Source organism: Epinephelus fuscoguttatus, linkage group LG9 (assembly GCF_011397635.1).
Source record: "Epinephelus fuscoguttatus linkage group LG9, E.fuscoguttatus.final_Chr_v1".
Classification (NCBI taxonomy): domain Eukaryota; kingdom Metazoa; phylum Chordata; class Actinopteri; order Perciformes; family Serranidae; genus Epinephelus; species Epinephelus fuscoguttatus.
Window position 1 is genome coordinate 10,570,962 of NC_064760.1, and position 21,854 is coordinate 10,592,815.

Genomic DNA, 21,854 nt, shown 5'->3' on the forward strand with positions numbered 1-21,854 from the left:
AATCTACAATGTAAATAGTCATGAAAATAAAGAAAACGCATTGAATGAGAAGGTGTGTCCAAACTTTTGGCCTGTACTGTATATATATATATATATATATATATATATATATATATATATATATATATTTATATGTATATATATATATATATATGTATATATATGTATATCTGCATATCGGAAGTCATTCTGCAAATCAAAACCATGTATCCTTACTGTTGTTTATGAACAGCATTGACCATGGAAGGATGACTGAATGGGCCTACTAGAGACAGGCCTAGGGACCAATGGTACAAAGGAGGTCTCCTGGCTGTCACATGTAAAATGTCACTCAATCACCATGAACTGACTGGGGAGAGACTCAAAATGACCACAGAGAGGTGCAAAGGAACTGCAGAGAGACACAAAATAACTACAAAAAGGAGCAAAACAACCACAAAATGACACAGAACAACCAAAAAAAGATACAAAATGACTGCAAAAAGACACATGACTTCTAAGAGACACTAAACTATTACAAAGAGACACAATACCACAAAAAGATGCATTAAAATAACAAAAAGACGCATAACAATGAGACCAAAAGAAGCTAGACAATTATAAAATGTATGTGTCATGCTCCTGAGTAGGAGAGGGGGGGGCCTCTTGCATATCTGTGACCAGGGGTCCATTGTCTGATAATACACCCCTGGCATTAATAGTGGTAAATACTTGAACTTCTTTAAAAGCCTTTTCACATCAGGGGCTTTTTTTGTGTAATTAATTTGCACGAGTAACCTTCTTTCACACAGAGCTTAAAGATCACACAGCAAAAATCTGCCATATGTTCTTGTAACATGGCCAGTTTATCATGTTGTGTCTACTCTTAAAAGGATTTTAAAGCAACAACATGGTGGTTCTGTAGTCTGAAACAAGACCGAAAACTTTATTATTCAACCTTGGCAAAGGCATGGCGTACTAGATCCACTCCTTCTGTTCTTATTTTTCACAGTAAAAGCCTCGGGCGTATACACTGCATACCTGTTTACCAGAGGGAACTCAAATTCAAATTAATAGCGTACAGTAGCTTAGGCTGTACAACAATTTACATTAATCAACTGCAAGATACTCCTCTGGGTCAGTGGATTGTTGCAAAGTCATATCACTGCTGGATGGCGGCAATATATTCAAACCTTTTATTGAACTAGTGTTGAAACTGACTACTGATGCAAATTATTCACAGGCAAGTATTTCAGAATTTCGTGTTGTTTATTTGTCACGCCCCCGGCATGTAAAGGCTTCAAGACCAAGAAATCACAAAACATGAAGTCAGTAACTTGGCTTCCAGTGCACCGGGTCAAGGATTGCTTTACACCAAAGAACACCAGAGACATGAGAAGCAGAAGATCTAACACTGGTGAGAGCCTGCAGGACATAGTTATGTTTTGTCACTTGTTATGGGTGGACAGATTTCCCAACAACCTAATTTCATTTGGGCAAAAACAGCAAATCTGTGGAGTCTCAATTAGCATGAATGAGATGCTTTGCTTCACTGACTTGTCTCAACTACGTCTGTGTGTCTAAATATAATTCTGCTATGGTTTGAGGCAAAGTACATAGCAGGTGTCAAGTCTGTGCCTCAAGTCAAACCACGGATCTCAAACACAACCTCCCCTCATCAACTATTTAGGGATGGAATAATTATTTGACAAAAGAGGCTGTAACTCTCAAGTTCTAACCTTAAATTCGATTATCAAAAAATGATGACCAACATGAGCCACTTTAAAAATAAAGCATTCTCTGCAGCTCTAAAAACACATTCCACACCTCCTGTTCATTATCCTCCCTTAAGCATCTTGTCCTAATTAGAGTGCATATTATATGTTTGGTGATCTCTTTATTTTTTCGGTGGTATTTATGTTCTGTGCTGCGCTAGTTTGTTCTGCGTTGTAAATGTCAGAGTGATTTTTCACCCAGACGTGAACCTCTTGCAGCGGTCTGGCTGTGTGGCAGTAAAAAAAGATCTTGAACTTTGACAATTTAGAAGACAGAGGGTGGGAGAATGTTTTCGGCGATGGCTGATATTTCAAATGTGAGTAGTTAATAGTGTCTGTTGGAGACAAAGAGTGGGAGGAAGCTCAGTTCTGAGAGAGCTGATAGTATATTGGCTACGTCAAGGGACCAGTATGGGCAGTAAATATAATGAATAATCATTCAATTCAATAACATAACATCCTAATATCATTTACATTGCATACATAATAGATAATATAATTTGTATAAAAAATGATTGCATTCAGCTCATGAGAAAAGGTATGTGTGCCTGTGCAACAGTGCATAAACATCTTTACCCACTGATGTGTTTAATATTGCACACAGTGCGTATGTGTGGCTGTAAGGTTGGGTGATGCAGATGGTGGACAGTGCAATTTGCTTACATTAGAGCAACTGAGGCACATTAATGTGCTTACAAAGACATTTTCCACCAACAATCGCATTTGCAAATAAAGAACCAAAACAAAGATGAAGAAAAGCCTATGTGTGCATCTGAGGCAATGATGGGTTACTGAATGGGCCTACCAAGCACAGGCCCAGGGCCTGAAGTCTCATGGGCCCCTCTGGCTTTCACCTGCAAAATGTTGCTCAAATTAACAACTACCCACCAGGAAGGGCCTTAAAAAGACAACAAGGAGATGCAAAAGAACTGCAGAGAAACACAAAATAACTATAAAAAGGGGCAAAACAACCACAACATTACCTCAAGGACACATTAAAAGACCAAAAGGTCTCAAAAGAGACATAAAATGAACTAAAAGAGACACAAAATTACCTCAGAGAGACACAATATGACCTCAAAGAAACACAAAAATTACCCCAAAGAGACACAAAACAACCAAGAAAGACACAATTACATCAGAGATACACAGTCATGTCAAGGTTACACAAAATGGCCAAAAAAGATTCAACATGACCTCAAACAGCCACAAAATATTCTCTAAGACACAAAACAATTAAAAAAATGCACATAATGAATTAAAGGGAGACACAAAACTACCCCAAAGAGACACAAAACAACCAAGAAACACATAAAATGACCTAAGGATTCACAAAATGACCTTAGGGAGATACAAAATTACCTCAGCGACACACAAAATTACATCAGGAAGACACAGAATAACCAAAAAAGACTCAACATGACCATAAAGAGACATAAAATGACCTCAAAGAAGCACAAAATGACTTCAAAGGAACATAAAAGTACATCAGAGACCTCAAAGAGACACAAAATATTCTCAAAGACACAAAACAATCAAAAAAATACACAAAATGGCCTCAAAGGGACACAAATCTCCCCCCAAAAGACACAAAACATCCTCAAAAAAAACCCACACAAAATCACCTCACAGACACACTGAATTATGTCAAGAAGACACAAAATGACCAAAAAGGATTAAAAATTAACACACAGGAAAATAAAATTACATCAGAGAGACATAAAATGGTTTCAAAGGGACACAAAACTACCCCAAAAAGACACAAAATTGCCCCAAAAAGACACAAAATTTCATCAAAGAGACACAAAATGACCAAAAACAGACACAAAATGACCTAAAGGATTTACAACATTACCTTAGAGACACACACAATTACATCAAGAAGACATAAAACGACCAAAAAAGATTCAAAATTAACACAAAGAGACACAAAACAACCAATAATTGCACACAATGAAGTAACAAATTTACCTCAAAGAGACAAAGAGCGGCAACAACAACTGTGTGTGTTGGCCCTGTGTAGGAGAGGGGGTGGGGCCTTTTGCATTTTTGAGCCCGAAGGCCTATTGTCTAATTATCCGTACATTGTTTGAGTCTCTTTAAATGCATGCTTTAACTCACCCTGATTTTACTGTCGGCACCTGGATACTCCTTTTCTTCTAGGGCCTCCCATCTCTGGTCAAACTTGGACACCAAAGGGTCATCAAAATCGACAATCTGAAAGCCAGACACGTTGGCGCCACCATACTGGATTTTGGATAGATCCCCATCAATGAAACCCTGAAAATATAAAGTTAAGGCCCTGATGTTATCTCTCAATATGAGAGGCATTAGAAACATCAAGTCCAAACAGAAGAAGAAGAAATGTAGAAGTGGTGTAAACTTACCAGATTGGCTATGATATAGTGGTAGCCTTTAACATGTCTGCCGATTGTGATGACCTGCAGGGTTAAGAGGCACAAGTTATGAGGTCCAGCTGGAATAAAGAAATACGTCTCAGGCAGGTAAAGTTCTTCTGAACAGATCTGACTTTCTTTTAATACAGTTTTAAAATGACTCACCATGTGACTGCAAGCTACGTCAAAGCTTTTTCTGGTATCTCTATTATTTTAGAAAAATTCACTGTTATTCGAGTGTGACAGCCGCAGATAAGACAATCATAAATGTAATAATGGTTATATCCAAACTACACAAATCTACCATTATATTCAGACATTACAATGTGTCACTACCAACCCTAACATGGCTGACAGTCCTAGCCATTATCACTGAATGGAAAAAAAAAGTGGCGTTCACAGTCACAAATACTGCTAGACAGAGATATCCAATTGCAAATACACTCCTCTTATCAGTGGAGCAGAAAAGCAGAAAATAACAGAAATATCTCAGCTGTGTGCCGTTTCTGTACCTCACATAAATGACACACCTGAAACTAATCCCGCCGCCTGACTGGCACCTCCGTTTGTCAGGGCCGCTACTTGAAGCAGATTTGAATAATAACGTCTTGTATCTCCTACGTAAATGTCTTTGACACCAAGCAAGAAAACTTCCACCTCGACGGATTCTGTTTCTCCCAGATAAACAGGCAGCGAGGCTGCGGGCATTGATTTCATTCAGCATTCGGTTAAAGAGACGTTGGCATGCTTTAAATGCTAATCAATAAGCCTCTCTCTTGGGTAAAAGGTGGAGTAAAAATAACCTGTTTATGTGCATCTGTTTTGCCTTTAATTGCAGTTTTGTTTACAGCCTAAATGAACAATTAGTGTAATTGTTATGGTGCCTTTCTACATCTGCTGGGCTGCTGGGTCCGTGTGACAATGCTGTTTTTCTAAGTGCTGTATGAAATGCACATATTTCGGCTGCAAAATATCACTTTTGTCCTACAGCAGTAATTAAAGGACAACAGGGTTGTTAGCATTTCCTGCTTTCCCTTATTTTTTTAAAAAATACTGCAGATAATTTCCAAGTGTTATTTACACTTTAGACTCTGTTCTCACATAATGAGATATTTCTGTTTTCCCTTCTTCTTTGCTGCTTTCAAACTGAATATTATGACCAAATAAAAGGAAGAGGCTACGTATTGTGTAAAATCAAGCTTTATTTTCTGTTCTGTTTTATGGACAGCTTTGGTTTATGTATTGGCTTGATTGAGTTGAGATTCACTTAGTGAGACTAAGGGTCCGTCCCAATACTCACACTTCCCCTCAAAACTGGTCCTGGCCCTCGTTTTTGCATGTTTCTGCGAAGGGCTAGGGTGTCCCAAAAGTTAGGTAAGTGCTTTTCAGCCCCTAAAATCCCCACTTAATTTGAAGGGCCATGCGATGCACACTTACGAACCCATCTCAACTGAGGGGAAAATTGAAATTCGCAGGATGCATTGCGAAACTATCCACCCAGGTGAGTTTTCCAGAAGATGGCAGCCTCCATGAGAAAGCCATCTCACACTATTTTCGCAAATAAGCATGCAAAAATTCCAAAATATGTCAGAATGTGTTACGTTTCTGCATATGCATTGTTATCTGTAAGCGTTGAGTTAAAATATGAACGCTTGAAAATCGCTAATTCACAATGTAGCCGACATGAATATCTACAGAGTTTTCCTTGAAGCCATTAATGCTGAAGCCTACATCGACAATAAGCGTGACGTAGGTGAACACATCTGTTACGCTAATTCGCATGAAGTGGCGTCCCTATTCCTAGGTAAAAATCCGTACCCCTCAACACAACCCCTTCGTCGTTGAGGAGAATCTATCTGGTGAGTGCATTTGAAACCAAGGGGTATGGTTAAGGGAAGAGAACTGGGATTGACCCTATCTTTTACAAGATGAGAAGACACTTCCCTCATTGTACAAGTAAATTGTTGAATTTATAAGTAATACATTTCATACATGCACACTTCAAATAAATAAAACTGAACTGAAATTTCATTTGAACACGGGAAACCAAAATCACTGAAATATTTTCAGGTACTGCTCAGGAGACTGTATCAGCAGCAACCCAACCACAGGCCTGTGTTGTCAGCAGTGAAGGTACTAGAAATCTTGGGGACCAAAAACACATCTTTACAAAAATGAGTAGTGTGTAGCAAACAGGGAGAGGCTGAGCTGATCGTAAGAAGATGGAAGCAGACAGCAGGCACAACTGTTATTCCCTCTGTTGTCTCCCTCCATGTCCCTGATAGTAAATAGGAGATCAAAAGAAAAGACAAGATACCAGCTTCCTGTCAAGCTCGAGGCCCGCCTCACCTGGTGGTTACGAAATCTCAAATTCCAACTCACCACCAAAACCAAGTTCCAACCAAAAAGTTTAAAAGAAGACAAACTGGACCTTAGTAACCCACAGCAGTCTGACTCCTGACAGCAGACTGCTGCTGTAGCTGCATTATTTGTTCCAACAGCTGAAAACATGGCAGCAGCATCCTGTATTCCTTTACCTGAATCCCAGTGCACCTCACCTGCATGAAAGTCTGGTGTCAGCGGTGAAATACAAACTGTTTCCTTTACTGACGCATCAAAGACAACACAATAACACCAAAACCCCCTGACAACACTGTCCACATCACGTCAGGGTAACAACTACTGTAGGTTCTCAATGAATTACTGCAGAAATATCGAGTTACTGAAGTTTTGCTCTCATCTTCATCAGGTTAAAATAATCAAAGATGTTTCTTAGCTGTGGATTGATGCTGTCCAGAGTTTAGATAATGCTGTAAAAATGGAACCACATCAAAATTTTGATATCTAACAAGGCTAATTATACAAACCAAAGCTAATACAGCTAATACATTGTAAGGTTGTTTAAAGGTAACTAAAACTAAAGAGTAAAATGAAGTTTGAAAAAGCATTTTAGTTAGGGAATGTTCTTTATTTATTAGAGGAGAGGGTGAGGCTGAGGTGTAATATTATTTTGACTCTGCCTGAAGCTACAAATATTTTACTCTGAGTCTCCTTGAGTGACTGTCAGAAATGCTTGACCCCCACTCCACCATTAACTAGTTGTTAGATTTTTAAATCCTGGAGTTAAAATAAAAGTTTAGGCTTGGTTTTTAGTCTTGAAGTGCACGCTGGTTAGTTTATGCCAACAGTTTCTTTATGACCAAATTTCAAATATGATGTAGAATAAAGTCAATTTGAAACTCAGATTTGGTTATGTTTTTTTCTGACAGACGTGTTTGCAGCACATGATGCGTCCAAGGACTGCCAGAAGTCTGAAAATCCAACATTAATTCCTGTTTTTTCAGTTTGTGACTATGATAAATGATCTGATTTTGGTGTTTTTTAAAGGAAACACATATTCCAAACCCACCCACAGCAGTTTGCTTTAAGAATCTGTTAAAATAAACACAGGATACAACCATTTAAATGTGTGTGCCCCTCTTTTAAGGGAAATAAAAAAAACACAAGTTCTTTCCCAGTGCTTAAAAAAAAAAAGATTTGACATCCCTCCCCTTTTTGCAAGACCCCCTCCTCCCTCATTAGTGATGAACAGTCCCTTATCAGAAAAATAGACTTTAGTCAAAAATAAAAACTAACTGAAATATTACTGTGTACTTACAGAACTTACTAAAATAAAATCAAAATATTTAGAAAATGTGTTTAGTGTGTTTTTATGGTCTTTGTCAATTTGGTCAAATTTGTCAACACAACAACATGAGGAGGTGTTGGTCTATACGTTTATTGAAACTGGGATGTCTACATGACTGTGAGTCAACTGCCTTCACAAAGTGCTGTGTTTGTATTGTAATGCCTATTGTGAACCTAAATCTTGCCCCTGACAAATATCCCTACCCTACAATACCTAGAAACACCACCTTGTGGTTGTATGCCTCCACGAACAAGGCAAGTTGCAGGCACAGTGTATATTCAGATCTGTTCAGACTCTTGGTAGCCATGACAGAAGACAACGCTTCAAATATGGACGTTACTGCAGAGAAGTTACAAATTCTAAAACACGGATACTTCACACACATCTTCAACCTGGCAGCACAGAAGATCTGTACAATCAGCTCAGTTTCAAGGTGGGGCATTCAAAATTAGTGTCACCAATTCAGTACATGACCAAATGTCTCCCCTTCTGTTCCTGAGTTACGACACTGAATAATGAAAAGTGTTTTGCAGAACATAATAATATCACTGTGCAGTGGACTTTTGACCAAGACATTTAGTAGACATTTGTGTGAAATGTTGTCATCATTAGCGTATGAATTCTTGAGTTATGGCCAAAAGCTTGTTTTTTGAAGTGATGGTGACCTTGACTTTTGACCTCCCAAATTTAATTAATTCATCATTGAGTCCAAGTGGATGTTTGTGCCAAATTTGAAGACTTTTTCTCAAGGTGGTCTTGAGATATCGCATTCACGAGAGTGGGACAAACCAGGTCAAAGTCACACTGACCTCTGACCTTAGACCACCAAAATCTAATCATTTCATCTTTGAGTCCAAGTGGACGTTTGTGCCAAATTTGAAGAGATTCTGTCACAGCGTTCTTGAGATATTGCATTCACAAGAATGGGACGGACAACCTGAAGACATAATACCTATGGCCAGGGCCTGTACTGACAGGCAGGCATAAAACTAAACTGACAGATGCAAATTCACTCTGGAAACTAAAAGAAACTAAAATAAGATGAAAAATAAAATAAAAACTGCACATTCTACCTGCTCCATGATGTCTTTAACTTTGTCCTGCTCACAGTCCAGGATCACCCTCCTCTCTTTCTTGTTCTCCAGATCCTGGAACAGTGAGCGGTAGGCCTCATCCTTCCTCTCGTCCTTCAGGTTCCCCACGTTGATGGCTGTCACCTGCCACTTCCTCTCTGCTGCTGTGTCCAGAACAACCTGCAGCGTCGTGAGGCCTGAGGACAGAAATAAAGCTCAGTTAAAACATTATCATGCTCTTTGTCAGACTGATTTATCCATCTTTAGTACTGAAGACTTTTGGAGAACTGTTGATAAATGGGAACAAACACACAACACCACCTTTGGAAAATAGGAGATATCATGCACTGTGTTTCTGCACAGTGTCTTTCTCTCTTTGTTGCCCTTTCTGCTCAGGTTATGCATTGAGTTACTGATTTCCCTGAAACCAGCTTTCCAATGATGGGGTATTTTTGGTTGTGCATTTGGTTTTTCTGTGGGTTTATTTTAAGGGCACGGTCACACAGAAACTTTTGAAGTAGCCACAAGAAGGAAAGTCGTGATAACAGAGCAAAGACAGCATTGGCGCAAGCAGAAAAAGAAAATAAACTCCAAACAAATTATGTGCCAGACAGGACTTATTCAAAAGCATGGCTGAACATGGTTCTTTCATTTTCAGACTGTTGTCCGTCTGCTTATTCAAACCCTGTGGAGGTTTTACAGAGACTCATCTAGATGAGTCACAGGTGTTCTGGCATGAACCTGACCGGGATGTGGGAGGAAAGTGGGTCTAACAATACACTTGACTGCATCAATACCAAAAGTTTTGTAGTGCTGATTTATGTTTGAAAAAAAAAAACAAGTTTTTGTGTGTTTTTCTTCTCAATTTTTGCAACAATTAGTCGCTGCCAAAACAATGTCTGCTCAAGGTCAACTTAATCTTTTCAGTGTATCACAGTGTCCACGTTTGCTCAGTTGTCATGGAACTGTTCATGTTCAAACCATTATTTCAATCACTTTTTGATATTCTAACTTTTACTGTTTGCTAAGTCAATAATGATGAATAACGCAAAGTTTGAACACAGAGTCCTATGACAAGTGAGCGAACTTCATGTGCTGATGAAGAGCGTGGGCATCTTTGGAATCGCATACTAATGTGATACCTACTACTTAATGAATCTGTATGTACTTCCACTACATGAATGATTAAATATGCCATTACCAGCAGGGTGGCATGGTGGTGCAAAAGGTTTTCCTGGTTACTGGTTCCTGGCAAGACGTTTTCCCCATGTTCTCCCCGTGTCAATAGGTTTTCTCTGGGTACTCCTGTTTCCCCCCGCAGTCCAAGGACATGCAGGCTAACTAGTGACTCTAAATTGTCCATAGGTGTGAATGTGAGTGTGAATGGTTGTCTGTCTCTATGTGTCAGCCCTGTGATAGTCTGGTGACCTGTCCTGGGTGTAACCTGCCTCTCGCCTAATGTCAGCTGGGATAGGCGCCAGCCCCTCATGACCCCCAGCAGGATAAGCAGTTACCAGACTGAATTACCAGCAGACCCGTTTACAGCTAAATATAGTCAAGTAAAAAGCAAGTGATGGCTGGTCTGGCCTGGCATATGGATCTTGCATCTCCAAAAACATAAAAACAAATTTCCATACAGGTGTTATTTGGATAAACTGACCACATGTTGGTAACTCTAGTATGAATAACCTGTATAGAAATTAGTCAAATAATCTATTAACATATAAGTTATGAGACAGAGAGGGTGACAACACTCATTTTATGGCACCCAGCATACCAACACAACACCTCTTTATTCTGGTAAAACAATAGTTACATATTGTTTTGTCTCCTTTGATTGGTGGACCCTTATGGACCAAAGAAATATAAGTAATGGAAGAATGGACACATTCAGACGTTATAACCGCTTCAGCATTGTGGAATTGCCAGCTTTTTTTGTCTCTCTTGTTTACCAGGCCGCTAGATCTGAATGAATAGGCCAATATTTTGGTGGTCATGGTTTCAGTAAAATGACCAAAGTTTAAACAATTACATTTGTAGGCATGATCTTAGCTAAAGCCAGTAGTTGAAGACTAGTTGGGCTTCACTAGGTTTTTTATCTAAAGAACTTTCATGAAAATGAACTGCTTCACAGCATCAATTGCAACCAGACCCAGTGTCTAACTCAGACTTTTCTGGTTGTTACTTTTACTTGAAAAAATCATTAAACCTTAAAAAGTAAAATCTTAACAGCTTTCAGTCTGGCTCAAAATCTACATCATTGCTGGAAGTTGTGCAGTCTAAAGTGATGCATTGTAGGGGAGATGAGTATGACAGTAAGCTCACATCTCATCCTGACAAATTCTGGCATTTCTCACATTCACAAAATCTATATACTATGCAGTGCGAACTCACTACTCACTCAATTTCACCACATGCTTAAGGCCTTTGTACACTGAGTCAGCTTTTTTCAGATTAATTTTTTTAATCAGTCCCAAAAAATTGTTTCACACAGAAACTTTACACAATAATTCTGATGCATTTTATTCTTCTATTCGTTGTGAAAATTCACAGTACGTGACACAATTAACAGACACATGTCCACCTTTGCCTCTCCTCACTGGAGTTACCTATTTGGCTGTCACCACTCCCTCTCTGTCTTGTATTTGGCCCTCTCTGTCTCCACATTCTGTGTACAGAATATTCCTATCTGACCTGTGTAAAGTAGCTGAATTATTCTGTGCACACCATTCCTCTGTCTTGTTGCGGATGGGTCCCGCCACCACATTTTCTTCACTGATCCTTGGTCAAATGTCTCTAAAAGCTTCAGAATTCAGATGTAAATGACACAGAAAATCGAACCTGTTTCAAAAATTTCTGTTTGTACCAACAACTTTGAATGAAAAAAACAAACTCAGTTTGCAAAGGCCTTTAGAATGAAAGTGACTTCAAACACAGCAGATGTGAAATGGTCAAAAGTTCCAGAACAAGAGTGAACAGTCCTTGAATAATAATTGCGTTGATAATCGTTTCAAAAGTCAACAATGAACTTGTTAAGTTCAAATAATGAGAGTCAATTCTCTCTTCTCTTCTCTTCTCTCTCCTCACCCTTCTCTTGGCCTTTAGGGAAGGTGTTCCTAGTAAAAGTGACTAGATGTGTTTAGTCAAAGCACTCAGCCTGATTGGAGGCTGCCTACCACTGCTCTTTGTAGAAGTGGAGGACTGTTAATAAAAGAATCTGCATCAATACCATCCAACGACTCACCTTTTTCTTTCTTTCCCTCAAACCATAAAACAGAAAGAGTAAAGAGCAAACACATGCTGCCACATGTGAGTAATTCAATTACATGTAGCACCTTTCCATCAATCTAAAGCGCAGACTGTTAAAGGCAAATACCACAGTCTCCATTTGAACTTATATTCCCATCACCCGCTCTATCTAGTTCTGCAGCTGAATCTCTGCTGATATTGATCCCTGGTCTGCAGAGGGCAGTTGGAGAGCGGTTTGATAAAAGGGTTGAGTGTTTCATCCCGTCTTGCTACAGCAAGGTGAATTACAGATGTAATCAATTTCATGCAACACGGCGGTGGTTTTATGACAGTGGGGAGGAAAATGGAGGCTTGCAATTTTATCTGAATGAACTATATATCATAATTACAGTAAGGTCATTACGGTGTGGTTAAATTTGACTGTTTCATCAATGCTTATTAAATGAGTTAATTAGAATTTAGGGTGATTTACAGAGAAGATAAAGCAAGGACAAAAGCAAAATGTTGGCGTAAAGGTTGATTCTGCATTAATGGTGGGTAAGGTGAATGATAATTTAACCTGATTAGTGTCTTTGAACCTTATGTGCAGGTGGAGCTGTCCTTGGATTATGCACATCAGTGTGTAATGTGTCTAAAATATGTCGTAACATGATTGTAAATGTCATATTATATGGGGTGATCTTTATATCTTTCACATTTTGAATGATAATTGACATTAATAGACATCTATATCTACATTTTGTTCTAAATGAAGGCATGAGGTAAATCCGCTGGTGAATGTGACCTAACCATGAGTGAAAACGGCCACAAGAAAATGGAAAAAAAAAAAAAGAAAAAGATAAAGATTTGAATAGAGTTTGTGATGTTACCCATGGTGAGAGGTCTTCAGTGTTGGGCACGTTAATTGAAAAGTTTAATCAAGTCATTGATAAAATGATTCAGTTAAAACATGTTTAAAATTAAATTTGTAAACAAATATAAAAGTTGGGTATAATTATTATCATGTATGAAATATTTTGGAATTTTGCCATTGTTTTTTGTTTTTTATTGTTTTTGTTTCATTTTTGTTGTTTTCTTTTGGTATGTTTAAGAATAACTTGGTAGTGAATGAGTTACTCATCTGAATATTGTAAGTAAAAAGCAGTGCCGGCACATGCCATAGTCAATATAGGCAAATGCTTAGGGCCCCATCACCCATAGGGGGCGCTACAAATAGAGGAAGGAAAAAACTCTATACGTTTATCTTTTACTATTTGTATTTTCTGCTATTATTTTTAAAACATTTCAAAAGGTCACAACATAAGCCACTCGGACCCCCTCTCCAGCTCTTTACCTTCTCTCTGAGGGAGATGGGCAAGTTATCTGATGTCAAGTGAACCCCCATTCACGCTGTATGTTATCATGTCAAACGCCAAAAGCTCTCTGGTGCCCACTTAAGAACCACAGCACTATTGAGTGGAGTGTGTACGGAGAGAGAGAACATGAAATCACCAGGAGAGCTATGTATCATTACCTCTACGCAGCCAGTGGCCGCAAGAACAACTGATGGAGGTTGCACTCGTTGCACTGATGTTACACTGTGAAGCGTTCAGGCTCTATTCAGTAAAGTATTGGGTGAAGGTAAATTACAACTTTCTCAAGATGCGTTCAATGTTATCTTGTCAAATGTAGCTTCTGGTGAGAAACTTGGATAAATACAGCTGTTTGAAGGAGAAATGTGTCGATGTTTCCACAGCACTATAAAATTATGCTTATTTTTTTAAAGATGTTTTTCAAATGAAACAAGGTTATGTTAAAGGGAGTTTCATAAATGTGTATTATTGAATTTGTGCTCAAAAAACAAAGAAACATCAATATAAAAACATGAAACGTGAAATTGATATTCCTTACTTCAATGAGAAAGTTATTTGTACATTATATTATCTTAATTGTGTGCATTCCTTTTAAAAGAGTGTTAATAAGGACCAAAATAAATACTACTACTACTATTAATTACTTAATAAATTACTCGCTGTCAAAAGTAAGTAGATATATTGTTTATGACATTACTTGACTCTGTCTCGCTTTTTCAAATATGCCTTCTAAAAAGCCTTCAGACCTACACTCATGTTTGCTGTATTTAACATTAAGTAAAACAGACTATGAGGCATTGTAATTTCACAAGCAGCATTCACTGACCATCATTAGATAACATTAACTTAGTCTTAGCACCTGCAGAGCCCTCAGATCTCTCTTTCTCACGGTCAGGCTTCGAGGTTTACACAACCTACAACTCGGAACTTAACCCTGGCTAGCTAGCCAGCTGGGATGCCACACACAACATGTAGAAATGAATGAAAATTTGAAGTTCATGAGGTTCAAGAGGTGTAATCCTCCTCCCCTGGCTGAGTCAAGTCACCTCCCCCTCCAATGAGCTGATACATACCAGACAAGTCTGCACTGAACACACTGGGACAAAGCAGATATTACTCTCCTATTAACTCTGGGTAACACTGCAAACAAGCCCAACAATGTTAAAGTAATGAATGGTATTAGTGAGTTAAGTATTCACATTAGTGTATGTATTATTCAGAAATGCATTACTGCCTGTGGTGTTCAAATGAAAATTGACTAGAGTGGAGCGACAGTGTATTATCAGTTTAAAATCCAGCCACTGAGTTAATACCAACAAAACCATCAAAAGGTCAGTACACCACTGCTCACATGGTGGTTATGATTTGGCTTTCTGTCACCAATCTGCTGCACATCTGTACAATGAACCTTGTGATGTAAAAATAAATAACATCAAACCTTTGTTGCTGCTCTAAATCCAGAGCTCAAGCTGAGGCATGGCTCCAATGATTTCCTCTGCAGTTCACAGACTGCTGTACGATGCATATTCCCCTCGGATAACAATGTGGTTTGTTATCACTTCCATTTAAAATGAGATGTTATGTCATGGCTCGCAGCCAACATCATGCCATCCTTTCAAACAGGCGCTGTGCTCACACTGCACTGGAGAGTAAAGATGTTATGTGACTTTGCATTTACCACTAAGTCGCCCTGGATTTAAAAGGTCAGGAGAGAATGAGGAGACATGAACAAGTGAGCAATGTCGTATTCTGTTATTCAGCATTTTGAAACAATATACAGGTAATCACAGCTGTGATGCCAGAGAAACAGTAAACTGTCATTTCCTTTTTCCCACTGAGAAGATTATTTCGTCTCTTCCAGTCATTGCACGTGCAGCCTTGACTGTAAATCTTAACTTCATGCTCACTGATCAACAACATCTCAACGAGCTGATGTATGTGACTGTGTGATCATATGCATAATATGATGCAAAACTATTCAAACAAGACAAGAAACGGCTCATAAATGATGCATCGAGGAAGCAGTTCAATACCTACAATTGCAGCTTCGTATTAGCTCTAATCTTTTTGCTTCGAGCTATTGTTTCCTCACTCATCCACGGTAGGAAAGGTCCAACATCTACCCCAGGTATACATGTTCATTTTCTGCATCACACTGACTGAAGCACCATTTAAATCAACTGGTAAGTGGTAATAGGCTCTGTGTGAAAGATATGGGAGCAGGATTTTGTGACTGCATGCAGTGCTGCCATTAGAGACAGAACTTGAATCTGCAAATGGTAATTTACTTGGGTAGAGGGAAACGAGCATCTGTCATGGATGGCAATTACTTTTTGAATTCTTTAAAATAGTACTTTAACAGGCCTAAAGGCCCTGAATATTGTGATGATTAACAAGCAATACATTTAAATGGTTACAGTGCCAATTAAAGTAAGAAAAATGGGAAAAGCAGCTCCTAAGTTTTTGTCGTGACTGCAGCAGCAACCTATTTTGGTGAGTAAAATGTTATCGTAACTAAATTATATACAACCCTGGATATCAGCAGCCAAAACCTCTGCTAAACACCAGATTAGATTAAATGCTCTTTTGGGGCCAACAGAACCAAGCTGCAAGAACAATACTGACATATTATCACCTATTTAATTAACATGAAATTCTAGCAAACGACTGCTTAATCCGCAGCCTGCTCCATAAGTGAGTCAACTTCCATAGACCCCATGGACCCACAGAATGGGTGACGTCATGGTAGCTATGTGCATTAGCTACAATGCAACAAGACTACAGGGGAGTTCAAACTTTTTTGAATGCAAGCCAGATTAGATAATGTAAAAACACCTGGGGACAGCTGCTTCTTACATCATACGAGCTATTATAAAACAAAAATTACAAACAAATATGACAAATGCAACTGTTTCATCTTCCAGTGAAAAAGTATTCAACTTTACATCGCTCCTGAAAGCAGTAGCCCTTCCTGTCAGGTTACACCTCTTTGCTGTGGCCATGTCTGCTACTGAGTAGGAAGTGTCTGCTGTTAGATAACCATTCATTTGTTTGTCTGCATTCTGTTTATAAAAACACATTAGTTCTGTAGTTTTAACCCGCCACATGTCTACAAACTGTATAACAGTCCTGCCATTGTGACGTGAACAAAAAAAGTGATTTTGCTTGATTAACCAATATTGTATAGTAGGCCACATATAGTGATGTACATTTTGAGCAACAAGCCGTGGGCTGTTTAAAACCAGTCCACAGGCCACAACGGACTTAGGACACGCCTGCAAGATTAGGGCAAAACTTAGTATGTGGCTGGACTATGTATGAAACGCTACAGGGCTTTTAATTTAAAATGGGGGTCTTTTCATTGTGTTATGTCATGGCTCGTGTTATGTCATGGGTCCCCAGACCCAGCCGCAGACTTCCATTCCCCATGACATTCACCTACAGAGCAGGCCCGGCTGTTACAGTCCAGCTCAAAAATGTACGTAAATATATGTTTAAATGAAGAACAGTAACATCACACTTAGACATAGTCACTCAGCAGATTGGACCTACATTGGAGCTGTACCCACCGATCTGCTGCTTTTGTTCCATTCAACACAACCTTCCCTCTTTAGCTCTGGTCAGTGATGTTCGACCCTGTGTGACTGGTGGAAGCTTTGCAGCCATTTGCCACAATTAGAGCCAAGTCTTGCCGATTAACAATAGTTTGTAAAATGCCTTATCATTGCCAGTTACCAAAAGGAGAATTTTGTTATTGAAGCGGCATCAAATCCCCAGCATCCATTCCAACATTTTAACATGTAATTTTTACTACAATTCCAATCAGTGTCTTATTTCAACTTTTTCCTCATAACAGTGGCGGCACAAGTTCCGACAATTTACACACAATAGTCAATAATGTCAAAAATGTTGTGTCATGTTGTGTCATACAGACACAGCTGTCCCACAAACAATTGATGAGAAGATCCTCTCTTTGATCCCTCAAAAACTGCCACTTCGCCCACGGCTGGCTAGTTAGATAACTATCATGCTAACTCCACCATGCGTTCATGGTAACCTTACCATAGTTACAGAAAATGAGCCGTCACTCATCTGATGATAGGGATGTGCTTTCCTATACTGTGACAAGAGTGTGTTCATGAAGCATTAAGTTGTTACCTTTTACTTACGTAGCAGCTGGCTAGTGAGCTAGCTAGCTTGTTAATTCCACCATGGTATCGCAGTGGTTACAGAAAGTGAGGAATAGGCTACAGCAATACATGACTGACAGTGTCCTGTCAGCATTTTGAAAGAGCAATGGGGAATGGGGAAACACCAACACTTGTGTCATCAGTCACTCTGACCGATGGTGCAACTTCATCACTTACTCAGTCAGCCATGGACAGACTTTTGAGTTTATATGCTTGGCTTGGCCTCTGTGGTCCAGCAAAAAAAATAAATTAAAATAAAGTAAAATAAAAAAAGTATATGGAATGGCAATAATTAAAGCCGTAACCAAAGTCACGAAACAGCTACAGCATAAAATCGTGCTCACCCAGTCATGAGTTCAACTTTTCCTCAGAAAGCTCCGTAAAAAATGAGAACTTCAGCAAATGAGTTCATCGCAATCAGTGACCTCTCTCACATACAGTCATTGGCTCCACTGTTAATTTAAAAACATTGATTATACAGTAGCTGCTTAAAGGTTAGAGCCTGACTCAGGATAGGCAAGTAAATACTTAGGTTAGAGAAAGATCCAGAAAAAAAGGTTTTAATTACAGGTCTGTGAGGGGTCTCCCGCTCACTATTTAAAGGCCACACAAATTCTTACATTGGTATTAAACATTGACGTTGGACGTAAATTGTGAGGTGAAGAATCGAACATCAGGATACTGGGCTGCTTTTATAGGAATGGTGATCAAAGACCAAGGTTTTAAAAATAAAAAACAATTTCCCTTTCTTCCTTCCCTATTAATCCAAGTATCAGAGCTAAAATATCAAAGATATGGTGAGAAAATGCATTTTTAAAAGTCTGAGTGAGAACATATCTGCATTCAGAGAGCCAAATGAATGCAAAACACAAGGCTCAGAGTGCCAGTCCGCCCACATACATACTGTACATCCATTATCTAAACTGACTTACTGACAACTGCTGACAATGGTGGTGTTGGTTCATCCATTAGTCTCAATGTGCTAATAGAATTCATCATAACCAGTGGCAACTCCATTGCCTCATCTCCCTCGGCTCCCTCTTTGACCGTCTCAGTCACTCACTATCTTCCTCTCCCTCTCTCCACACTTCGGTTGCCATGGGAATGAGTGGATCACACTGACCTAATTAGACAGCCATGCAATGATGAAATATGCACAACAGGCCCTTTAGTGCCATCCCGGACGTACAGTAGAGACAGCAGGTTAGAGCTAGCGTTAGCATGAGGACAATCTAAAACAGCTGGTTGGAACCGGCACTCTGATTTTGGAGAGGGAGAGTATTTGGTTCTGCTGTCAGTCAGAGCAAGGTGAACTGGAAAGATTAGCAATGGATTGTGGGAGAAAAGCATGTGGAAAGAGATGAGAGGGAGGGTAAAGCATAAAGGAGATACTGTAGATAGATCAAGTGAAGATGGAGCGTGTGTGTGTGTGAGGGGAAAAGGTGCGGTGGGAGATTTTTAGTGATGTGAAATGATAAGTTAAAGGTAACACAGAGCAGAAATGCACTAAATCTCTCTTAAGCCACTGGCACCACACTGTATCCAGCCTGAACACAAGTGTTTAGACAGCAGAGATCCCACTTCCTATTACTTTAAGCCACTCAGCGTTTCAGTTAAATGTTCTATTAAGCCATCTATAGGCATTCATCAAGTATCATTCAGCATCCCTCAAAGTGCTTTTTTGAAAGCGATCCCAAAACTCCTTCTTTCAGTCTGCTGGATATAAAAATAATGAATGATTTTGGTTCTATAATGAGAATTTAAAAAAGGAGGGGTTTAAGAAGTGTAACCTGAAAGCCGAACATCCCTATTAGACAGACAGAAAAGACTTGATAGTGTTATTCCATTGTAACTGGATATTATTGAGGTCTTAATTCTCTTCTTTCAATGCAGTAACAGTATTAAAAACAGAATGGAGCTCTATCTGAAGAAGAGATTTCCTTTTCACTGCTGGACGGTCGCTCAGTGCTGCAGGAGGCTGCATTGTTCTCTGAGGGTACAAGTCACAGAATCACAATTAGCAGATGACACGGCGAAATGAGTTACATGACACAGCACAGTGAGATAACGCACAGGCAGCAATCCAATGTTCTTTAACCCTTTCTTGCTGTTATTTCCCTTGCACACGGCTTTCTGCAGTATGTTGTGATATTCAGACACAAGATGTGAGAGGGAAAAATGCTAACATTTTAAAGCTGATAAAGCGTGTGAAGCACCATTCAGACAGTGAAGAAGAACGTCTGCTAAATTAAAATTTCCAGACTTGTATCAGTGTGGATTGAAAAAAAAGTCACTGATGAAAGGGATCAAAGAAAAGAGACGGAATAGATTTGAATATGAAGTAAGTCTGGTTATTACAGTTCGAGGGTGGATAATTTTTCATCTCGCACAAAATCAGTCCATGATCTTATCCAGGATCGCTGGTACAGGTGCACAGGCTGAGCACAGAGACTGAAAAATTATTGATTTTTCTTTACTTACAAGTGCAGACTGATACTCATGGATTAGTAGACTGGGAGGTTGGTGATGCTGCACACTGAGGCAGAGCTTGTGACCAGATAATCACCATTTTAAATCTACTAACCAGTGGTTATGTGTGTTTGTGTCTTTGGTTTGAGACTATCTGTGCTCTCACTAAAAAGCACCACTGACCCAGAGGCCAATAGTATAAGACTGAGTAGCTGCCAGGTGAGAATGTGAAGCAGTGCAGAGCTGGAAATGAACAAGGACTCAATGCTCAACAAACCATACCTACACTGAAACTTGTAGCAGTGGGGGAAAAAACAATACAGCGTAGTATTATGATATTTTGCTTGGCGATACTGTATCGATAAACGGATGCCAAGTATCGATGTTTTATTATATACATGAGACATTTTTGCAAATACACATTTGAATACAACTTCTGGTACTAGAAAAATATAATCAATTGCTCTTTTGGTCCACTAGAGGGTGCTGATGTTTTGTTTTGTTTTTGCTGGTGAGGTCTCAGTCAACAGCATTTGGCAGGAAGTTCATCAAAACAAAAAATGGAGGCACCGGAGAAAGAAATCAGAAATTTTACCTTGACTTATTTTGGATTTTTAAACAAGAAAGGAAAGGACTTGGATATGACACATGCAATTTGCAAGCAGTGTCGCGAGAATAAAGTACTCTGCAAATACTACAAACGTGATGGCTCACCTCACACGCCAACATCCACAGATAGTGTTCACCACTGGTGGCCAAGCTAATGCTAAACCCGCTCCGCCAACACACTTAGCTTGACAAAACTACCATCCAACTCTGAGAGAGCGAAGAAAATAAAACAGAAAATAACATATGCTGTTCAAACAGGCAGTGTTGCTGCTGCGGCGCTGTTGCAGGGCTGCCTGCTGCTGTGAGTACTGTATTTTCACAATTAAAAGCCTTGTATTAAAAATGAAAGGATTCTGTCGACAGAAACATTGTCAGAGGGCTGCTCAAATCTGTTCATATAGGCACCTAAAATAAAAAACACAAGGCTCTGTGGAGCACCCATGCTGCTCACACAGGCAGTGTGGATGCTTCACATATATTATTGTCACCAGTTAAGTATCAGACAAAATGTCTCCCCTTCTTTTCCTAAAGTTATGGTGCTGAATAATGGCAGGGAAAGTGTTTTTGCAGGATGTTAAGAGTGTCACAGTGAAGTTGACCTTCTGAATATATAATGTCAACATATGTATGAAATTTTACCATAACTAGCCTATGGCTGCTTGAGATATGTTAAAAAAAAATCACTAAGCTTGATTTTTGACTACCACAATCTAATCAGTTCATCTTTGAGTCCAAGAAATTCCCTCAAAGCCTTCCTGAGGTATTGCATTCGTGAAAATGTGGCGTACAGCCCCAAAATATTATGCCTTCGCCCACAGCTGACACCAGCGCAAAGGCATAAAAACAACAACAAACTGTTAAATATGTGATAAACTGATAACTGCAAGTAAAGCCATCCACAGATACTGCGCATTGCTTTGGCGACCAATGCACTATTTGGTAACACTCTCCCTTAATGTGCAAATATGCACAGCAACAATTAACTATCTTTGAGCTTTTGAAATCCCTTCTGGAAAAAGAGATGTGGTAACACTTTACTACACCTGTTTGCTACAACACCATTATTCTGGGAAA

General features: G+C 39.2%; 1 protein-coding gene across 6 annotated transcripts in view; it reads right to left on the reverse strand.

The window, feature by feature from the left end:
- Window positions 1–21,854, reverse strand: part of gria2b (glutamate receptor, ionotropic, AMPA 2b) — an 85,208-nt gene that overhangs the window by 19,767 nt on the left and 43,587 nt on the right. For all 6 annotated transcript variants that reach the window (XR_007449981.1, XM_049585108.1, XM_049585107.1 and 3 more), the window contains exons 4-6: window positions 8,912–9,108; window positions 4,142–4,195; window positions 3,876–4,034 (exon numbers count right to left, since the gene is read on the reverse strand). Coding sequence is in view for 5 of the 6 variants with exons in the window: in XM_049585108.1 (XP_049441065.1) it covers window positions 3,876–4,034; window positions 4,142–4,195; window positions 8,912–9,108 (410 nt within the window). In the remaining variant the exon portion in view is untranslated. The remainder of the gene's footprint in view (window positions 1–3,875; window positions 4,035–4,141; window positions 4,196–8,911; window positions 9,109–21,854) is intronic.